The sequence below is a fragment of the Thunnus maccoyii genome, chromosome 17 (genome assembly GCF_910596095.1).
Source record: "Thunnus maccoyii chromosome 17, fThuMac1.1, whole genome shotgun sequence".
Classification (NCBI taxonomy): Eukaryota; Metazoa; Chordata; class Actinopteri; order Scombriformes; family Scombridae; genus Thunnus; species Thunnus maccoyii.
The window spans coordinates 17,389,850-17,410,117 of record NC_056549.1 but is presented as its reverse complement, the minus strand read 5'-3'; the positions used below and the strand labels follow the sequence as shown (position 1 = coordinate 17,410,117).

The following is a 20,268-nucleotide window of genomic DNA, read 5'->3' as shown; positions in this document are numbered from 1 at the left end:
ATATTCAGTTAGTTCATTAGATCTGTGCGGCAGTGTCGGAAATGGTTATGCGTGAGTGATCATGTCTCTGTTACTATGCCATCCTCCAGCCATGCCAGGTTTACCAAAATGTATGCTTACGAGTTTAGTAGGTACCTTTTTATAAGCCACTAATTATAAGTGTATGTGACGGTGGTTTTATAAAGCTGTGCTTAGGGTAAATGGAGAAGATGTGATTGTCATACAGTGTACTAACTCGATTTGGCTGTTCCTTTCCCAGAAGCACTGGTGGGATGTTGTTAAGTGATAGAAACTGAAAGAAAGGGTACATGAATATGAAGTAAACACAGATTTCAGAAGCTGAAACAGATTTAGTTTTTCTTCTGCTGTGGAAACTTTAGCCTTTTCCTCATTTCACCCTCTCAACTCAGAACATTGTGGAAATATGTTGTTTTGTTTCTGCCGGCTGGTTTCAGGTCTTTTGTGAAAAATATGATTCACTCATTTTGACAAATTGTCAAAATTTAAGTTTTTTACCATGACAACCCTTTTTTCTGTAGAGTTTGATTATCAGACTACTTTCCTTCCTCAGGATGTTATAGTCCACTGGCTAAACCATTCCCCCTCTTCCTCTCTCCAGGATGGTTCTCTTGGCAACATAGATGACCTTGCCCAGGAGTACTCTGAGTACTACAACACCTGCTTCAGTGACGTCAGTGACCGCATGGAGGAGCTGCGCAAAAGACGTGTGTCCCAAGAGCTTGACATGGTAAATGCACACTCACACAAACTCTCTTTTACACACACATAACAAAAAAAAAACTTGCATAGCAACAGGGTTTGAGCAAAAACAGCTGTCAGCCACAAAATTTCTTGCTCTGAACTCAGCTCGCACGCCTTTTAAATTGCTTTGGACAAATGATAATTTTTTTTTTGCAAATCCCTTAATAAGGACCCTAAAAATCCCCCTTATAGAGTAGTCTCATAGCTTTTCACAGTGTAATTTTCCAAAATCAGAGCCAGCAAGAAAAACAGGCAAGAAAAAATGGCAATGGAACCAACATAAATGTGTGCTGAGGCTTAGGACTTTCCCCAAAGGCAGTGCGGCCTCTCTGTATGTGAATGCGGTGGTGTTCTGGAGGTCTATAGGGGAGTTTGGACATCCTTTTCACAAGGATGTAGGGTAGTGGGGCACCCCTTTGGTTGCCAAGCTGCAAGCAAATGTATGAAGGAATGCTGCTGGTGCTGCCACAGAGGACCTAGCTCTGTGTAGCACACTACCCAGTGGGTCCACACATACAAATTAAGTTTTTAATGTTATGCTAACTTCATAATTTCCTTATGACTCAATTCATGGTGAGAGGAATTGGTTTGAACCCCGAGAGAATACCATTTGGTAATCAATTTCTAAAGCAAATAATAAAAAAATAAACACTTTGTTGTGTTTTTCTTCCTAAAGCTGCTACTCTACAGCATTCGATTTGCTTGAAAGTAAAATATCCAACTTAAATACAATAACAGTCATTTAACTATCACCAGTAGTGGCTGCCTGACGAAATAATGATTTGGTTCTACATCCACAGAATTTACTCACACTGACAGCTTTTCTTATTTTAGGCCCCATCCAAATTGTCTCTGATCATATATTTTCATATGCCATTACTGATTTTCCTGTTTAATAGGCCTCTTCTTTTTGAAGGTACACATGTGGTTTTGGTTGGGTTGACAGGTACAGCTTGGTGGATAGCTGATTTATTGTACTCTTCTTTTTAATGACTGCAGGCAGACATCCTGTTCTCACAGCTTTCAGGAGAGGGGTCGGAAAGCGTAAAATCAAAGCAGTGGATACGTGGATGTGTTTTGCATCTGATCATAGGTTAAGTGTTCTCTCTGTGTGGGCATAGATTTTGATCTATCATTTTCCATCATGTGAGCTTCACAATAATATGAATTAACTCTGGACATTTTATAGTTTGGGAAGGTTTCATCCTGAGGAGATAAGTTGGGGGAAGAGGAAGCAATCAGTTCAGATTTTTGTTGACTGTAGGAGAAGAGAGAGAAAGAGCTGACTGGGCCATGAGCCTGAAGCCCAGCACAGGAGGAGGATAAGGATGTGAACAGAAGAAGATGAAGGGAGGAGGAGGAGGGGAATGAAGAGGAGGAGTGGAGAATGTGAGAGCCTGCAGCTGTCCCGCCACTCTGCGAAGTTTGGCAGCAAAATATAGGAGAGGGGAGAAAAAACATAAAGGAAGGAATATGGGTCAGACAACACCTTATTGAGAGCTCTCAAAAACCCAGGATCAACCTACGCAGTATGGATTGAACTTTGCCTTGCATTTCAGTGCAGTCCTTCTCTAAAATGAAATATTGGGAATATTTAAGTCTAGAGCAGCCTTTTCTCTACCAAGCTACCAAGGGTAAGAATAGGTTCAGGCAAAATTTCTCCTCTTAGGCAATATTATTTCAGTATAATATTGCTAAAGATTATTGATGGCCAGCTTTCCTTTCAGCTTCATTTTTCCACTGGGCTTGACCCCTTCATGGTCTCAAAGGCTGTTGGGCAGTAGAACTAGAGCAAAAAAGTGAAATACATTGTGACAGTAATACACAAGAGGAGACAGGCACATGAGACTTAGATGAACTGAGAATAAGCGCAGAAAGAGAAACAGACGCGCAGTCAGAGAGAGAGGAGCAAATGACTATTGTGAAGTGTGTCCAGAAACCAGTGGCTGCAAGCCAAAGTCATGTAGCCGTCTCCCTTAGGACCAATAGCAGACAGTTAAAGAAGGTCACAATGTCCAAGAGCGACATTAATGGGGAGACATTTAGCAAGTGGCACTCCTGAGGGACGTGGCCTTTAGGGAAAGACCTGTTACTTGTAAAGGGTACAGCAGTCAAGTCACCATACCCACTCCCTCTCCGGTCTTTGTGTTTCTCATTGTCTCTACACCAAATGTATAGGTCAGTTCTTTTCTATTTTTGACTGCTAACTTGAATTCTCTTACATCTTTCCTAGTGTAACTTTTTGGGACTTCAGGGTAACTCCAGAACATCTCTGGTCAGTAGGCATGGGACTTATGGGGCAAGGGTCACCTTAGCTGGAGCCTTTCCTGGTCTTAGACTATAAGAGGAGGCAGAGGTTAAGGGTTAGGGTTAAGAGAACTGGACATTGATAAGCGAGGAGCCTGAGGTTAAAGTATGATGGGTTAGGGTTAGAGATGTCCTGTGCCAATCCTGAGGATCGATATCTGGGCTGATGTGGGCATATTGTAAGTGTGCAAAACACCCCAGCAACAGCTTCTGATTTTCAGTCATCTTTATCCAGTTAAACTGACAAACTCTGCTAATCACAAGTCACATCAGCCATTGCAAATTAATGTCAATTCCATAAGTAACTTGATGATTCACTTGGCTATTGTTGGGTTTATGTACTCTCTGCAAGCTAGTATCTGTATGCAACCAAAAATCATTTTCAAGGCAATAAACTCAACTTTTTAATACTACTGTACAATCCTGAGTGGACTGTTTCTGTAGTTCAAACAACTCTAACAGAGTGATATGTCTTCTCTAGTAAAACGATCTTCCTGGATTGGGTACAAAAAAAAACATTGATCAAGACATGCCTGATGATTACTGTCTGATTCAAAGTCTTCATACATTAACCTTGTCTTCTGACATCACATTTGGCGATTTGCTTCTGGAAAATTCCCACAAGAAAGCCCCAGCTGTGATCAGTATGGTCACACCAAAGAGAAAGAAGAAGCCCTCTTATTCAAGTTTCTGTTCTCCAAAACATCTTCAAGTTGATTCACAGGCCAGTCTACTAATCTTTTTTTGATGGGAACCATTTGGTTTCTTTCGCCTTCTTTCATTTTGGGAAATGCTCATGCAACACTAACATTTTTGCAAAAATGTGTGGAACTTAACATTGTACTTGTGTTTGCTTTTCTTTGCACAACACGTCTGCCAGCCCTTGAGGGGCCTCTCAATTAACAAAGTGATTGCTGTCTCTGTTGTGGTAAAACAAGGTTCTCTCCCTATTAGGAGCTGATGATAGAGGCTCTTTCAGAGATGACTATCGATGTACCCACTTCCTGCCTGGCCTCCACTGAGTTGTTCCTCCACATCTTCATGTTAGCTTTATGAGTAGCAGGGACACAAAGGGGTAAATAAACATCCCCTTTGGGAATGTGACCTATGGATTAACGCTACCATGCACCATTTTCCAGCCCTCCTATAGACAATGAGAGTTTGGATGGCTGTCACTGGCTTGCTGATTTGGTGATACATAAGGCTTATTGCTGGAAGTGACAGGAAATACTGAAACGTAGTTCAGCAACTTAAACAAAATGTGTTGTTTCCAAGTGACAGGTCAGTGAATCGACAGGCCAAAGGGTGAAAGTAAAGGGTAAGAGAACAGATTCATTTCAGATTATATGTAGAAATGTCTTACTGATCAAAAGAGGCAATATTGTCAACCTTTTGTCCAGCCTGTGATTCATGTCAGTCTTTCCAGAAATGAAACCCCAAAAGTCAAGATAGGTGGGTCAGGTCTTTACCTTTACTAATTTTAGGAAGTGAAAAAGTTTTCAAATTTGATCTATAAAGAAGTCTATAAAATTGAAGGCCATGATTATGTTACGTCCAACACCAAAAATAGCAGATTTTATCTATAAACATCCACAGTGGTACGTTGTTCAGAATGACTGTAGTTGCTACTGAAATATAAAACATGCCAAAACATGGACATAAAAGCTACAGGAGGCGTGCACAGACTGGTTGGTGGGGTGAATATTCGTGTATAGCCAATAGCGGAAAACATCAAGCGAGATTATTAGTCTCTCTGTCGAACCACAGTGATAGAACAAATGAAGTACATCAAATAAAAATCAAGTTGTTTTTTTGGGGAATTTGTGGTTGTGGAGAACCTTAAACACATTTCTACATGCTGTAAACCATAATGAGACTTTGCAACAGATTCTTTGATAATTTTGAAGTCATGGATAAACAAAGATGAACTGAGAAGATTAAGTCCTTTGATGCTTTGGCCAAAATCCTTCAGTTGTTGTTAACAGTGTGGAAATCATAATTGAAACACTTTTGACACAAAAACACCACAGCTGGTGTCAGATTTATCTGCTAGCCTCAGGAATGCTCAGCAATGGTTTTCTAGCTGAGTAGCACAGTTGGGGGTCAAGACTCAAGTACAGACTTGTGTTTTGTTTTGCCATGAGGTGAGGAACAGTGTGGTAAATGGGCTAATGCCTGCATGAAGTTGTTCGTCAAAGTGGGTCAGTTCAGCAGGGTTAAAACTACAGAGTAGAAGAAAGACAAACTCTTTCATGAATTCTGTTGCTTATTTGTACTTTCTACTTTCTGTCTTTTGCTTAGAAACTTAGCAAGTCAACGTGCTCAAACAGCGGCCGTTGTTGCTATAAGATTGCTTTCAAGTGATGTTGGCGTGGCTCCATTATTGGCATAACCCTTGTGGAAAGCAAGTGGTGTATTTATAATTTTTATTGTATGATTTATTAGTCAGGACTGGGATCCTGACTCTGTCATTGGAATTTGTAATAACTCTGGAATTTGTCTTGAAATACCAAAACAATGATGATCCACAAGGCTTAGGAATGCTTCACACAGTCGACGCACGTAGGCCTGTGCTGCAAGTATGGATATTCACACACACACACAAATACACACTCTTTCAAGCCCTCTGGAAAGGATGTGGATAGAGGTGTTACTGAGTGTGCTGATGGTTTTCTGTTTCTTGCAGCAGCTCAGAGGTGGCATGGCAGACTCTGGTCTATACTGCCCACTGAAAAACATGTTTCCTGCTTTTGTGTGCGAGACGTAAAATGGCATTGCATGATTGTGTGTTTTTGTGCAACCACAAGCACGTGTGTGTTGATCTTCCTATGAGCCGGTTCTGCAAGCTCATATCGGGCCATACTGGTCCCACAGCTAACGTCTTTTTGATCTTGCACCATGTTTTCCAATTGGTGTCTGTCCCTCCATAAGCGCAGTCTTACCTAGCAACCTCAAACTCGCCCACCCAGATTCACCCAACCATGCCAGTTGGCATACTTCCACTAAGCCACCTGGTTTCTCTAGTGTTGCCACATATTTGCCTACTTTTGCCTCTGAGGTTGCCACTGACTGCATTTTGGGAACTCATGCCTTTGGTGGGTGTTGCAGTAATGTTATGACTACACTGCAGCTATTTAACGCTCGTCTGTACTGTATTTGTGTCCTTTCCCTCTCATTAACATTATGTTCCTGCAGCAGCGAAGCAGAATTTAACTGTATTTCCTGCTTAATGATGGAAAGCAATGCTGCACTTGGAATTACGGTCACTTTACAGGAGCTTTTGATGCTTCTCTGTGTGTGTTTGTGTTGTAGTTTAGTCGTTTCAGATGCCAGGTCGGCAGACATCGTGATCCTCATTAGCTGAAGCTCACCCTTGTATGCTTCCCCTCTGCCGTCCTTCTCTTTTATTTAATTGAATTCAGTCACGCTTTGGCAATCAGAGTTTTGCGTTCACATCACACTTGCATGCACATACACACACAAACAACCTCGTGGACATCTGGAGGGAAAACACATTCACACGCAAACGTGCCAGTTCGGGGTAAGTAGGTCAGTATCTCAAGCTGATGCTGGTAAGTTCATGTAAAGGATAGCATGCCCCCTCTGGGAGTGTGTTGTGAGATCTAAGTCTCACACACACACACATATAGACAACCCCCTTCAAAAAAAAGCATTGATTTGATATTCTCTTTCAAAAACTGTGTCAGCTATGCTGGCAAGTTCTTCACCATCCACTTTCGCTTCTCCATGAGCGACGTACAGGTCTTAGAGAAACCCAAGTTCACCATGGGAAGCTGACAAATTCATTCTCACAGATCTGCAGTGCAAGGCAAATGGGATGTAGGGTTTGTTTGTTTTTCACTGATCTTTTCCTCATCTTTTCACCCTCTCACCCCCTCCTTCCATGTCAGAGATGGCATGCACAGACAGAGAATAAGAGGAGCTGAGGAGGAGTAGGAGGAACAGAGAGACGCTTTGTGTCTCTGTCCCTTAGGAGCTCTATCTGTGGAAGTGGAGGCGAGTTGTGTGTGTATGTGTAGGTAGTCCTTGGCTTGAGTATCTGGTCTACATTTATGTCTATGGTGACATGTATGCGGCTATATCAGGGTCTGTGTCAGGTTTTGTATTCTTTGTGTGTCCCCATGTGTGGCGTGTTTGCTAGGCAGTGAGCTGACACTGCGTTTTAAAATAAATTTTACAACCAGCGGGCAGGGTGCCCATAGTTATCCATCGGCGAGACTAGCATATCTCTCCTGTCACTGCAGACATGAGAAGCCATCAAAGAGAATCTGATAGCAAAAGCAATCCGCCGCTACCTTTTGAGAAAGTATTCGTGGTTGTGCGTGTGCATGTGAGCACACACCTTATTCACAGTGCCTCTCCTTCTTTATGTGGGTTTTTCTGAGTACACCCACATTATTCTGTGCACCTCAGTTGTTTAAACGGAGCTGGCTGCCAAAGCTTTGATTGTTTAATGGATAGATGTGTTGTTTCTTTGTCTCACATAAGCTCTGCCTCTTTGAGTGAAAGTCATACAGCCCCATCCCAGATTTTTCCCTATGCACAGCCTGGCAATGTAATGAGACCGCATCCTGTACTGCAGGTCTGGTAGATGGAGTTTTTATGACCTTAGACAGGTACCTGCTCTCTGACTTATGGGAATCACCATATTCCCTGGGATGGACAAATTGTTTTGGGGCTCTTCTTCTGGGGGTTCTTGATTTACATTCCAGAAAAATGTCCGGACTCGTGACTCTCCTGCTTGATCACTGTAACAGGCAAATAGATAAACAGACTAATGGGCCAGGATGACTTGTAATATTAAAATTAGAGTTAAAGATAAAGCCAGCCAGACTCGCTAATATCTTTACAGTTTGCCTTTAGTTGATTACTGTTGCGATAAGTATAGGCTTCAGGCTAATTTTGAAGCTTTTAGCCACCTCAGCACTTTAGGTCCTCTGCTCATATGACCCAGTGGCTACAGGCTCTTAGAGGGCTCTTAAAAGAGGTTATGTCACTTCTGACTAAGTCCTTTGTGTATTAGCCATTCACTTACTCATGCTTAGTGGGTTAGGGTGTGAAAAGTTAGGTCTGCATTGCCCAAAGCTCAGTCAAAGAAGGAAAAAAAGGTCGAACGAAAGGGCACTCTGATTAGGAAGTATGACAGACCAAGTGTAGGACGCAATCTAGATTCAGCTTCCTTTTACTGAAGATGATGCCCATAATAACTTGTTTTCTATTCCCGCTCTCCATTTGGGAAACTCCAGATTTCATTTGTCTTTTCTTTGTGGCAGCAGCATATACCATTTAATGGTTTTAGGAAGCTAGTCCCCTAACAGCCCTCAACCTGCTTCCTGAGATCATTTTTGCCATCCTGACATGGCTGATGTCAATTCTTTTATCCAAATATACTGATCCTCCTGTAGGATTACCAGTTAAAATCCACCACAACTGCCATGCCGAGAGAAGAATCTGAATCCATGTACTAACTGTACAAGATAATCATTTTAGATCATATCATATTGTATATCATTGTGTATCATATAGATATTCATTGAGTTTGTGTTATTAACATCCACTATGTACTACAATAGAAATTACAACATCAGTGTCTGCATTATGAGCGGTTTCCTGTAAATCTGGCCAATGTAATATATTAAGAGTCAGATAGAAAGTAGAAATGGGAACTTCTCATGGAAAACCAACGAATGTCAACAATACCATGATGCTCACACTTCCTCTAAAATGGCCCAAAATATATAAAAACAAAGACATCACCACAAAGAGCTACTTTAAATATAACTTCAACTTTAGCATTCTGTTGACGGACTCATTTCCATATTGTCTGCATACTGCATACATCTCAAACTTGCCACATGTATGCATTACTGTTATAATATAATATAATAAATTTTTTTATTTTGCCTCCTTATAGTAGCTTAGTATAACTGGAGTGAGTAACAGGGATTTGGTTATCCTCGCTTACCCTCTAGCTCATGTCAAAAGAATTAAAGGCACATGGAGGATAACATCCTTGTGCAATGCGTAAGAAAATGACCAATGCACATTTAAGAATGCCAAGGCAATGGTAACCCTAAGGTTAAAAGTGCAGGCCTGTGAATTCATGGTCCATCTGAAAATCTGGTCACTACCCCAGAGCAAAGCACTAACCCCATCTGTTTCAGTGGTGATTAGCATCCCAGAGTACAAGATTGTGGTAGCACTGGGCAAGTGAGTGTTAGGGGAGTTAGGTAATCTCCTCCATGAGAGTTCAAAGCACACAAGAACGCACAACCAAGGAACTATGTAGTCAACCAATGCCTTGAGGCTGTGTATTGGCTTTAAATAATCACATACTGCAGGTTGAAATCTAAGTTGCAGACTTGTTGTGAAGTGTGTAGTGCACATGTCCGCCTGTAGAAGTATTTGGGCTGAGGCACATCTATATCTGGATATGCCGTGATGAGGACATCCACAGGCCTGACCGAGAGTGTGGCTTGGAGAGGCTCAGCAACATTCTGGATGTGAAAAGAGGTCACAAATCGTGCTGTTTTCCACAGTTAAAAAATTCCTTTTATTTAAGTTCCTTTAATTCATGGCCAAAGCTTTGCCCAGCCTGGATTACTCTTTTCCATATAGTTTGTCCTTGTTTGCTGCCATTTCAGCCAGCCAAATATAGTATGCTATGTTCTAAAACATTTGAGACAAACCAGTAGATGTTTTCTTGTGATGAGGGAGGAGTACACTAACGTCACTGTAATCACACTGTGGAATTTATGGAGCTACTTACGTAGGTACTTTTATCAATTCTTGTTCTGCTTAGAAAGCCAAGACTCCAGTAGGCTACACCACCTCCGCCTAATAGTATTGAAAGCTATTAAAACAGGTATTGCTGGTTTTGTTACCTTTGGCGAGATTTGACTTGTTGAGCTATGTATGGGTGGATCAGTGGTGTGCGCACACGTGCTTGTGTTTGTTTTCACTGATATGCAGGTGTGTCTACTTGAACCTGACTGAAGAATGTCTTTCCCACATGAGGGCATTAACAACACATCTCATCCACTGTTTCTGAAATCAACTGACCTTTTTTCTCCATATACAGAACCTGTTTTACCTTTCGATTTCTCTCAATTTTGTGTGTTCTCTGACATTGACCTTATTTTTTTCTCTCTCAGGAGAAACAGGACCCAAGCAGCACCTCTCTACAGCTCCGTACTGAGATCCAGGTATGAAGAGACACAATGCGCACAAAACATTTTGAACTGCAAAGTGAAAAAAGTAGCTTCACTGTGCCAATTTTACACAAGCTTTGACTGAATCTGACACCTGTCTCTTTGCCCTTGTCCTCAGGAGTCATTAGGCTTCAGCAGTGAAGTGTCCACTCCAGAAACAGACAGAAAGTAAGTTTTTTTTTTTTTTTTTCCTCCCCAAGTTCATTACTGTAACATGTGACCGGAGCCAGTATAGAACCATGAAAAACGCTTAGATGGATATGTGTGTCTGTTGCATGTCAAAACAATGTGCGGCGCAGCCTGCGTCTGGAGAGCATCAAACCGTACATGCGTGCACACAAAATCATGGATCACACTTAGCCTCTCTGCATGTTCACAGCTAAAGATGGGAGTGAAGCAAATGGAAATACATGCACCTCCAGATGCTCATGTGACTGATAGATCTCCTATGTGATGGCTTGTACAAAAGGTCACTGACCTTGCCCAGGGGGGGAAAACTCTGACTTCATGGATGAGTGTGGTGGTATGTGAGAGAGCAGGTAGTTTCGTAGATGTAGATGTACATGAAAATATTGATTTACTGAGGTAAGCAGACAGACACGAACCTTTTTCGGTATTACATTGTAATATTTCAACAGTATAAGAAGGAATTTTGATTAAAAAGACATTTAATTGATTGAAAGAATTATATCAAGAGAATGTCAGATTAATTTATGTATTTAGTGTAATCAAATACAAACAAGCCAACTCAATTATTCCCTCTTCTCTGTTAAATTATGCACCTACATTTTCTCTCTTTTCTCTCTCATTTTCGCTCAAACATCGCAACAGTTGTGATGATAAAATCAACCTTGATTAATAAAACATTACACACACTTATTAGGAAATCAATCCTCTACATTCTTAGACATCACACAACGCATGACGCATAGTTGGGTGTCCTAAGCTCCCTTGGTCACATCCCTGCTGTGGTTAAAGGAAAACCACTGACTTGCTTCCTCCGGCTGACCTGCTCAGTCCAGCAGCCATTCTCTCTTTTCTGGCTGGCCTTGCTTCCTTCCTGCCTTTGTGTCCAGCAGGGGAGAGGGGGAGACCGAGAGGGTGATGGCCATATGATTACAGCAAAAGGAGGATGAACGAAAGAGCGGAGTAGGAGCGGGCATGGGTGGGGTTCCTTTTTCACTGGTTCCTGTAACACAAAGTGCGTTTGTTGCTGCATAGCGCTGTATTTTGTTTGGATGAAATTCCTCTACCACGACTCACCATGTATGAGATCACCGTTACACGCATTCGAAGCCATCTGAATTGGTCAGCAAATTATCTGCTGTCAAACTGCATCGAATTCACTTCCTTCACACACAAGTGGAAGTAAATGTGAAGTGTAAAGATGTGGGGAAGAAGAGTAGATAGAAATCGGTCAAGTCCCAATGACGAGTCTGTCAGGGCTAAAGGCTAAATAAACCTTAGTTTGATTGAGAAATTTTGCCTTCATTTCTATATTTCTTTAAAAAAAAAAAATTATATGCTTCTGACCATCACCCCTGTGTGACCCCCAGTGGAATTGTCATGTTCACGTGACAACCACGTGCAGCAGAGGAAGCACATACCACAGACATGATCTCTTCTCCCATGGCTGTATATGTTACACAGACAAATGCTGAGGATGATGGGAACCAGATGCCAAATTTCGAATGACGTCTCTCTGCTGTTCAAGAGAGAGGCCCAGTAAAAGCCCCTAACTGTACTATTCGCTCTCTTCTTCCTGTCAGTCTGGTTTCTTTCTATGTCGTGTGCTTCACATGCTGTTTTTCCTCACATCTCCTCTCTCTCAGAAACATTCAGACTTGGTATCAGCTTTTGTCTTTCAGTTAATCTTTAATAGAGCAGATCTGCATTCACCTGTCTTCACCTCTGTCACTTCTACTCTTTCTTCTCCTGTTATGAAGCCCTAATCTCCATTTCTGGTGTGAAAGGTAGATATGAGGAGCTTAATATCTCTTTTATCTAATTAACCTCATTTATAAAGGTTTTTCGCTCGAGGACAAAATCCCCCCCTCCTCCCAGTGACCATAGAAACCTTTTTATTTTTGTAATCCATCTTTCACAGCTAGCCCGTCTCCTCTCATTCAACCCAGCTCTGTTCTCCATTACATTTCCTATTGTCCACTTTCCACTGTGGTGAATGGGTTTCAGGTAGAGTGATTTATCATGTGCAGGCAGACTGATAGACAAGCCCCCTTCATTTCTCAAAAACTATCCCTACAGCCTCACAGGAGGCATGCACGCACAGACACGGATACCCCCATCATCACCTCTCTGCAGGACAATAGCACCCAGAGGAGATTACCCAGACTTCATCTTGTGCTGTGCCACCGCCTCCGTATGTGTGCCTCCTTGTCACTTTGTTGGCAGGAGGTGGGCACAGCTTCTATAATTCCTGGTATGCAAGAGCGGTGATGACAGAGCGCTCTCAGTAGGCTGGAGGGTTTAAGCTGGGGACTTCCTGTTTTGGAAGGTGATTGATTGGTGGGTATTGTTGCAGAGAGGGGGCAGCAGGCTTATCAGTGAGGTTAACAACAGAGGTAAAATGGATCTTGATGAAAGCATACATGTGCGCAGACACAAAATACAAATGGTTGATTACTGGCTCTTACGGGGTTTGTGAGAGAATACATTTCGAGGCGGCCGTGCTTCTGGAAGCCCAGCTTACACAACTAATAAGCAGATGAAAATGTAAGCCGTGCCATGTGAAGAGTCTGTTTAGGAAAACGGTATTGTGTTGGAAAACTAAACTACCTTACCAGCATGTTTACCACTTGGACCAAGTGTTGCAGCCCTCATGGAACTGTTACTTGCTGCTGAGAGTGGAACACATAGTAGACAGCGTGTGTACGTCAGGAAAATAATCACGCATACCCATAAAAGGCATACAAAGGCATGTGCAGATGTTCAGTTGTGTGTGTTTTATTTCTATTTTCCTGCCATATGATCAGTGTCTTCCCCTTCCATTTTACCTCTGACCTCTTTCATGACCCCTAAAGAGGTCATCCCTCTGTTCTTCCTGCAGACACTGCCACTGTCACACAGGGTTGCTGCTTTTCATTGTCTCTATCAGAACACCGGAGATCACCTCATTCCAGGTGGCCAGGCTTGTAAAAAAAAAAACCCCAAAAAAACCCACACTGTCACCATACACTCTACATTACGTTGTATGTGATTTGTGCTGAGTATAGTAAAAACTGCCGATGGGAAGCAAAAATGGAGACGCGCAGCTGTGTGTCCAAATCTGGCCATGTGCCACTTCATCATCTTCCTAGACCTGTGATTCATACTGTATCATATGATAGCTGCCTACACAATTAAAAGTTATTCACTCATCCTTTCTTTTCCTGAGGTTGACTAGCCACTGGCTCACGACTGTTTCATACATTTGCATTTGCATACTTTGCAGTTGTAACATATATTTTAAACACACCCATAGCTATAACACACAGAGGTGGAACCTCATTCACAGGTGATCATTTTGAAAATGACCCAGGCAGGAAAAACACTGTCAGACATATCATTTTGACTGAATAAACATTGCAATTCACACATAGCTTCAATGTATTATCCAAGTTTTGTTTCAGTCTAGATGCATTAACACTTTTAGCACTGTATTTTTCATAATGCAGATGTTTCATGAAAAGCAGCTTTTACCTATCCTACATAGGTTCAGCCAAAGTTGAGATCCTCTATTTTATATTACACCTAAATTAAAAAGTTAGCTTCTTATGCTGATGAGATAAAAAGCAGTTAAATGTCCCCTGCTCAATGCAAAGAGCAGAATTGAAATAGAAAGGCATGCCAAAGATTTAAGGTTAAACCAATTAAGTTGCCTAGCCACACAAAGCCTGGACTGACACATTCTTTGAAAGACATTCAGACTCTTTTAAAGTGTGTGAGCGCGCGGATGTGTGCGAGTGCACGCATGTGCTCACCGCACGGGGAGGTTAATTTATAGAGCATGGAGGAGGGGGGGCAGCACTGCCACAGAAAAGCTTCTATTGAGTGAGTTCTATTAGCATTAGCTTTGGCCCTAGCCTATCTGAGAGGGGGATGAGCAGAGGAGCAAACCATACAGGCCTCCATTCAATTAGCATCTCATTATGTTGCCATGGCAGCCAGGCTTAAGCCACGTGAAGATTTCCCATTGCACCAAGAGAGGGCTACCATGTCTGAACAACATATGTACACACATGCACACATACTGTATACACACACACACACACAAACACATTCAGCCACTAGAGAGAGAGAAGTGACCTGTTCATCCAGTTTTGATCCTATCACGCACTTTACCATTGCTTCACTGACAGCCACCTGTCTCAGTGCATGTCTCAACAGCTGTATGTCCATGTGTGACAGGCTCAAATGTTAAGAGTGTGTGGGTGTGTGAATCTTTGCCAGTGAGAGACAGTAAAAGACAGTGATGCCTTTTAGCAGAGAGATTTTCTTAATAAGTCTCATAGGGTCTCAACTTTGTAGCTCTTATCTCTCCTTTGCCCCCCCCCTATGATTTATTCCTTTTTTCTCAGCTAATGGAAAGGATGAGGAGTATTTGCAGCATGCAGCCACCACCTCACACTGTCACTCCTACACACACACACACACACACACACACACACACACACACACACACACACACCTGTAGGGGGTTATCTAGAGATGTGATTCGTCCTGAAGGTTCACTTCCTCTTCACCCTTTTACTCAGCCAAATCTGAAAACAAAGTCTCTTTTTCTGTGAGGTCTTCACTAGCATCTTTGAACATGAACAGCTGAAGCTCATCCCCCTTCCCTTGTGTTTTTATATATAAAAAGACAGAAATAGATTGTCATTGATGTGGTTTCTCATCTCCTTCAGAACAAGGGAGAGACAGGCTCTGGCCTAACATAGCCGACATAGAAAATAGGGTGAGGCTGCTCATACATGACTTTTTGATTGGAAGCTGAGGGCAATTCATGTGTCACAAGGAACCTTTGAGTTGTTATTTTCTCCCCTTTAGTTCTGGTTATTTTGGAAGGTTTATAGATATGTCAGGATTTTTTTTTTTACTCTGTTATTTTCCATCTCTCCCTCTCATATGCCCTCTCTCCCTCTTCTCCCAATCTTCCCTCTGTCTTCCTCGTGACTGTCTATCCTGTGGAGGGAAGTGGAAACACAAACAGGCTGAGTCTGCCCTGTGGTTTATCCTCCTCCTCCTCCTCCTCCTCCTCCCCTCTCTCCTTCTGTTCTTCTTTTCCTCTATTCCATACTTTCCCTCTTTACCCTGTTTTCTTCACTTTCATTTGGTTGCCCTCTCTCTGCCTTTTGCATTTGACCTTCTCCTTTATTTGGCACTTTTTAAGTTGTTCCAATTACCTTTCTCCTCTCCTCTCCTCTCCTCCTCTGCTTCTCCCTCTCAAGCCTCAGGAGCCTGGTTCACTATCACTTAAGTACCACCACTGACCCCAAGTGGTGAACAGACAGAATTGCAGCCCCCTGCCCCCTTGCCAAAAATGTACTTCATAAAGCATATATACTTTGAAATGCTGCCTTTGACAGAGACTGAGGCATGTTGTTTATGTGTAAACAGAAATGGAGGTTTGCATCTTTCTAATGTTGATGCTTTCTTTCTTTGCTCATTTTCTCTAGAATGCCCCTGCACAAATCCAGCTCTGAGGATGGATCTGGAGGTAATATGAAAGGCATTTTCATGTTTTTGAAAGACATGTCTTCTTTGCTGACTTAATATATTTACTTTAACAATCCTTGTGATGAGATTGAAAGATAGCAACAGCCAGACAGGCATTTTTGTGTAAAGCTGATTCTTTATTGTTGCGAGAAGTGAAAGGATGGTCTTATCCACATGCATTTACTGAATAAACGTAGTCTGCTGAGAGTATCTAGAAACAATATCTTTTACATGTTTTTAATATAATTGGAATATTGAGTTTAGTTGTGTGTCAGGTATATGCTAACCCTATGTGACTGAACCTGCCCTCCTTTAGGTAAATGGGACAATAAGAAGAAGAACAAATCTTTCTGGCAGAACTTCCGCAAGTCTCAGCACAAACCTGTCATGCGACAGACATCCAAAGGTTTGTGTGGCACTTTTTTTTTTTTTTGTAAAGATGCAATGTGCTGCAGAGTTCTTGCAACACGTTTGACCTTGAGCTTTTTTGCCCTTTGCCCCTTTCAGGAGAGGACATTGGCTACGTGGCCAGTGAGATCACCATGAGTGATGAGGAGCGAATCCAGCTGATGATGATGGTGAAAGAGAAGATGATCACTGTAGAAGAAGCTCTCGCTCGGGTAGGAACCTCCATTGACTTCCTGTCTCATTTCTTGAATCCCATTTCCTGTTCCCACCCAATCCCCCCCACCCCCCAACCCCTTAGGACTGCCGGTTTTTAGCCTCCCTTGAAACCCCAGATCCCTTCACTTCATCCTGGATTAGCCTTGTCCCCCTTGTGCTCCATACTCCCACCACAGCTCTGGCTTACTAAAACGACTCACTCTTACTAACCACTACGAGGCCCCACATTTTAATCTTGCATTGTCCTCTTTATACACACACAAACATAAACTCTGGATCATTGATGCTTCTGCAGGTTCAGGAGTCTGGGGATTTTTAGGGTGTGATCTCTTGGAGTGAGTGTGGGTGTGTTGCTCAGTTCATAATTGCAGGGTGATGGTCATGGTAACTCAATAGCCCCATCTGTTGGGGGGTTTCTTCGGTGCATTGTGGTTTTTCTCTCTAGGTGGATATGGTGGATATACATTTGGCTTTCCTTTCAACTTCTTGCTTTTTGATCTGATTTTCAATCAGTTTCTGTTGATTGTTCGTTCTTTTTTCTCTATTTGCCTTACTTCTTCTTTTTTTTCTTATCTTCTCTCCTTCCTTCCTGTCAGTCAACTTTTATAATTCCTTGCTTATGGGTGGCGTGACTCTCCAGCAGCATTTGAGTGCTGGATTGCTCTCCACCAGGCAGATGTTAATTATCTTCCTATTCTTTTTTTTTTTTTTTTCAAAAACTTTAATTTTCTATTGCCTGATCTCAGCTTCTCTCTTAAATGATTGACACTCAGACAAATCAGTTATCAGCCTTTGTGGATAGTTGTTTCGACCTGTCGTTGTGCTTGTGTGTCTTTACATAGTGTGTTCTGTGCATCACTGACCAATAGCATCACATTGGTTTCTGCTATTGTCAATACAGTGGTATATAGTATGTGTCCAGGGATGTAGTGGACTACAAATGTTATAGAAATTCAATCTGCATCTGAGTAAAGATTTATCCAGTTTATCCAGATTTATGTCTTCTTGGAAAGGCAGACATAAATCTTCATGACAAAAAGTCATACCACATGTAAAAGAAAGCAATTTACTTATTAGGAGAATAGGGAATTAAAAACTCAACGCTTCATAATGTGTAATTTGTAATGGATGTCTTTGACCAACCTTAGGCTACAGTACTTTTTTTATTTACCACTACATCACTGGTTGAGTCCTTCTGTCTGTGTGCCTGTCTGTCTGTATACATGCCCTGTGAATGCACACTGTTGATGTCTATCCGTCCAGAGAGATGTAGCATGCTGGGTGAGAGTGGGTGGCCCTGCCCTGTTCCTCTGCCTCTCTAAACTCTTGTTCTCCACGTAGCTGAAGGAGTATGAGCGCAGCAGACAGTCCAGCAGTACTGACACTGCAGAGTGGACTGACGGATCTGCATCCAATCTAAACCAGTCCTCAAACTGCAACGTAAGTACACCCCTCCCCCCCTCCAACCCCCTCTTCCCCCAAAACCCTGAACTGTCCCCTTTACCCTTCCTCTCTTAACACTCTCACCTCGACCACTCTCACCTTTTCAGTTTGATATTTCAGCCAACGAGGTTGTGAAGAAGAATGGCCATTTTTATATCAATGTGTGTGTGTATGGGTGTGTGTGTGTTGTTAATCTAGTTTGATGTCTACTTTAAGTACAATCCACCAATAGATTTCCCTATTGAAACATACTTGAAATATTTCATATTTTGGGCAGTTTTATACACCATAGCATAAACCACCTTCACTCAACTTTCATGTTGCCTTACTCTCTTCCTCCCTCCCTTATCTCCCCTTCTCTCTCTGCTCTTCATTCATTGGCCAAACGACAATATATCCACATTTGCACATACATTTTTTTCTATCATGTCGTGTGCATCATAATACTCTAGGTGTTACATCTGTGAATTGTTTTCTGGGGTTAACACTGAGGACTGCCAGTCTTCTTTCCTATTTTATCCATCAGTTCAATCCTGTCATGGATAAATTGGATAAGAAATTTTTCCCAACCAAGTTATAATTGGCTGCTGTGGTGACAAGGTAATGGTTTTATGGAAATTTAGGTCGGGTCTGTTTCTATCAATCAACTGTAATTGTAACTTTTGCAAAGGCAAGTGGAGAGTCAAACAAAATCCACCAAACTCTCCACTCTGAGGCAACACAGGCTTTAGTCAGTGATTTTGTCAGCTGTGATCTTTGGGGACAAGGCCTCCGAACCTCCCCGGTCACTGTTGAGTGAGTTGAGACTTTTGAGGATGCTGCTTGTTTGTTAAGTGTTTCGGAGCTGAAGCTCAGACAATCAGGTCCCGTAGGATAGGGTTTGGTGTTTGTTGACAATCAGTCAGCTCTTTTTCTTGTGTTTGTGTGCGTTTTCATATGTTGGTGTGCTTTTCTTTTTAATGTAAGGTCAATTCTGATGCAGTGATCACAGCAGCTTTTACTGTATGGCAGCATATGGGAATAGCATGCAGTAATACACTCTCACACTGACCCACTTTTTTTTTTTTTTTTTTTTTAAACAGGATGTGAATTTATGCAAAATTCCACATGAGTAATATTATTTTTGGGCTACTAATTCCAGGATAAACAGCACTGACATTTTCTGGAAAGTCTCTTGCATTTAATCTTATCTACTGATTGTGTGATGCATCTTTCATGTTCTTGTTATGGGTAAATAGGAGGTTGACCCCTACAGTATTCAGGCATTCTTAGAATTTGACCAAGTTTTGATTTCCATCATTAAAATGTGTTTAAAGTGGATGAATTTGCTTCATTAACAGATGTGCTTACACATTCAGAGCTGCCCTTGTGACTCTTCAAATTAGTAATTTATGGTTTGCATTATAAATGCAAGGAAATCATATCTACATATCAGTTACTGTAATTGAATCAGTCAGTCTTTGAATAAAGACTAATCCAGATAGTTTTTTCATCTATCATCAAAGGGCCCTTATTATTAATTTGTTCTTCTAGGTTATGATTGATGATTTCCTTCCATTTGAAAAATAGGTTAATTATTCCACGCCTAACCTCAGCCAAAGTTCTGTCTGGCTGTCTGGCTGTTTGATGTGTGCGTTTGAATTGTGCATGAGTTTTCTGATCAGGCTTATCAGCCTGTTAATCCTCACCCGTACCCTTCTGCTGCCAGCGGCGGAGGAAGTGTCGGAGGAAGATTGATCGATTGGGGAGGTTTTACAGACGAGGGAAAGAGTTACTGAAGGAGCATTGTTTAGAGGAACACACAGCTTGGCTCTGGAGGCTGTGAACAAATGCAAGAGCTGGAGGCAGAGAGGAAACGAGAGAGAGAAAGAGAGAAGATAAAGACTTCACACTCGCCCCCAGGCCCTGAAAAGGGGGGGAGTTCTGTATCTCCCCCCTGCCCCCGAGTTCCAAAATTGGCCACTTCAGGAAATATTTCAACTCTGCTGGGGCCTCTATTGGTGTCACGTACTGCCCCCTCTCCCCTCTAATGAATGGAATTAGGTCATTCCTCAAATTGAAACAGTTAACAGTCGTGCGTGCGCCTGCATGCTATATGTAGACATGTGAATATACATTACATTCTTGTAGCTGACATCTTTGCAATATACAATTCTTTGCCTTCTCTGTTCCTCTCTGTGATGCT

At 42.0% G+C, this 20,268-nt stretch overlaps 1 protein-coding gene across 6 annotated transcripts in view; it reads left to right on the top strand.

The window, feature by feature from the left end:
• The window catches only part of sash1a (SAM and SH3 domain containing 1a), a 244,413-nt gene that overhangs the window by 199,575 nt on the left and 24,570 nt on the right, over window positions 1-20,268 (top strand). For 5 of the 6 annotated variants that reach the window (XM_042391039.1, XM_042391034.1, XM_042391040.1 and 2 more), the window contains 7 exons: window positions 620-748; window positions 10,245-10,295; window positions 10,420-10,469; window positions 15,977-16,017; window positions 16,333-16,422; window positions 16,524-16,636; window positions 17,982-18,080. In XM_042391039.1, coding sequence (XP_042246973.1) covers window positions 704-748; window positions 10,245-10,295; window positions 10,420-10,469; window positions 15,977-16,017; window positions 16,333-16,422; window positions 16,524-16,636; window positions 17,982-18,080 — 489 coding nt within the window. In that variant the 5' untranslated portion in view covers window positions 620-703. The remainder of the gene's footprint in view (window positions 1-619; window positions 749-10,244; window positions 10,296-10,419; window positions 10,470-15,976; window positions 16,018-16,332; window positions 16,423-16,523; window positions 16,637-17,981; window positions 18,081-20,268) is intronic. The other variant, XM_042391035.1, reaches the window with a different exon arrangement.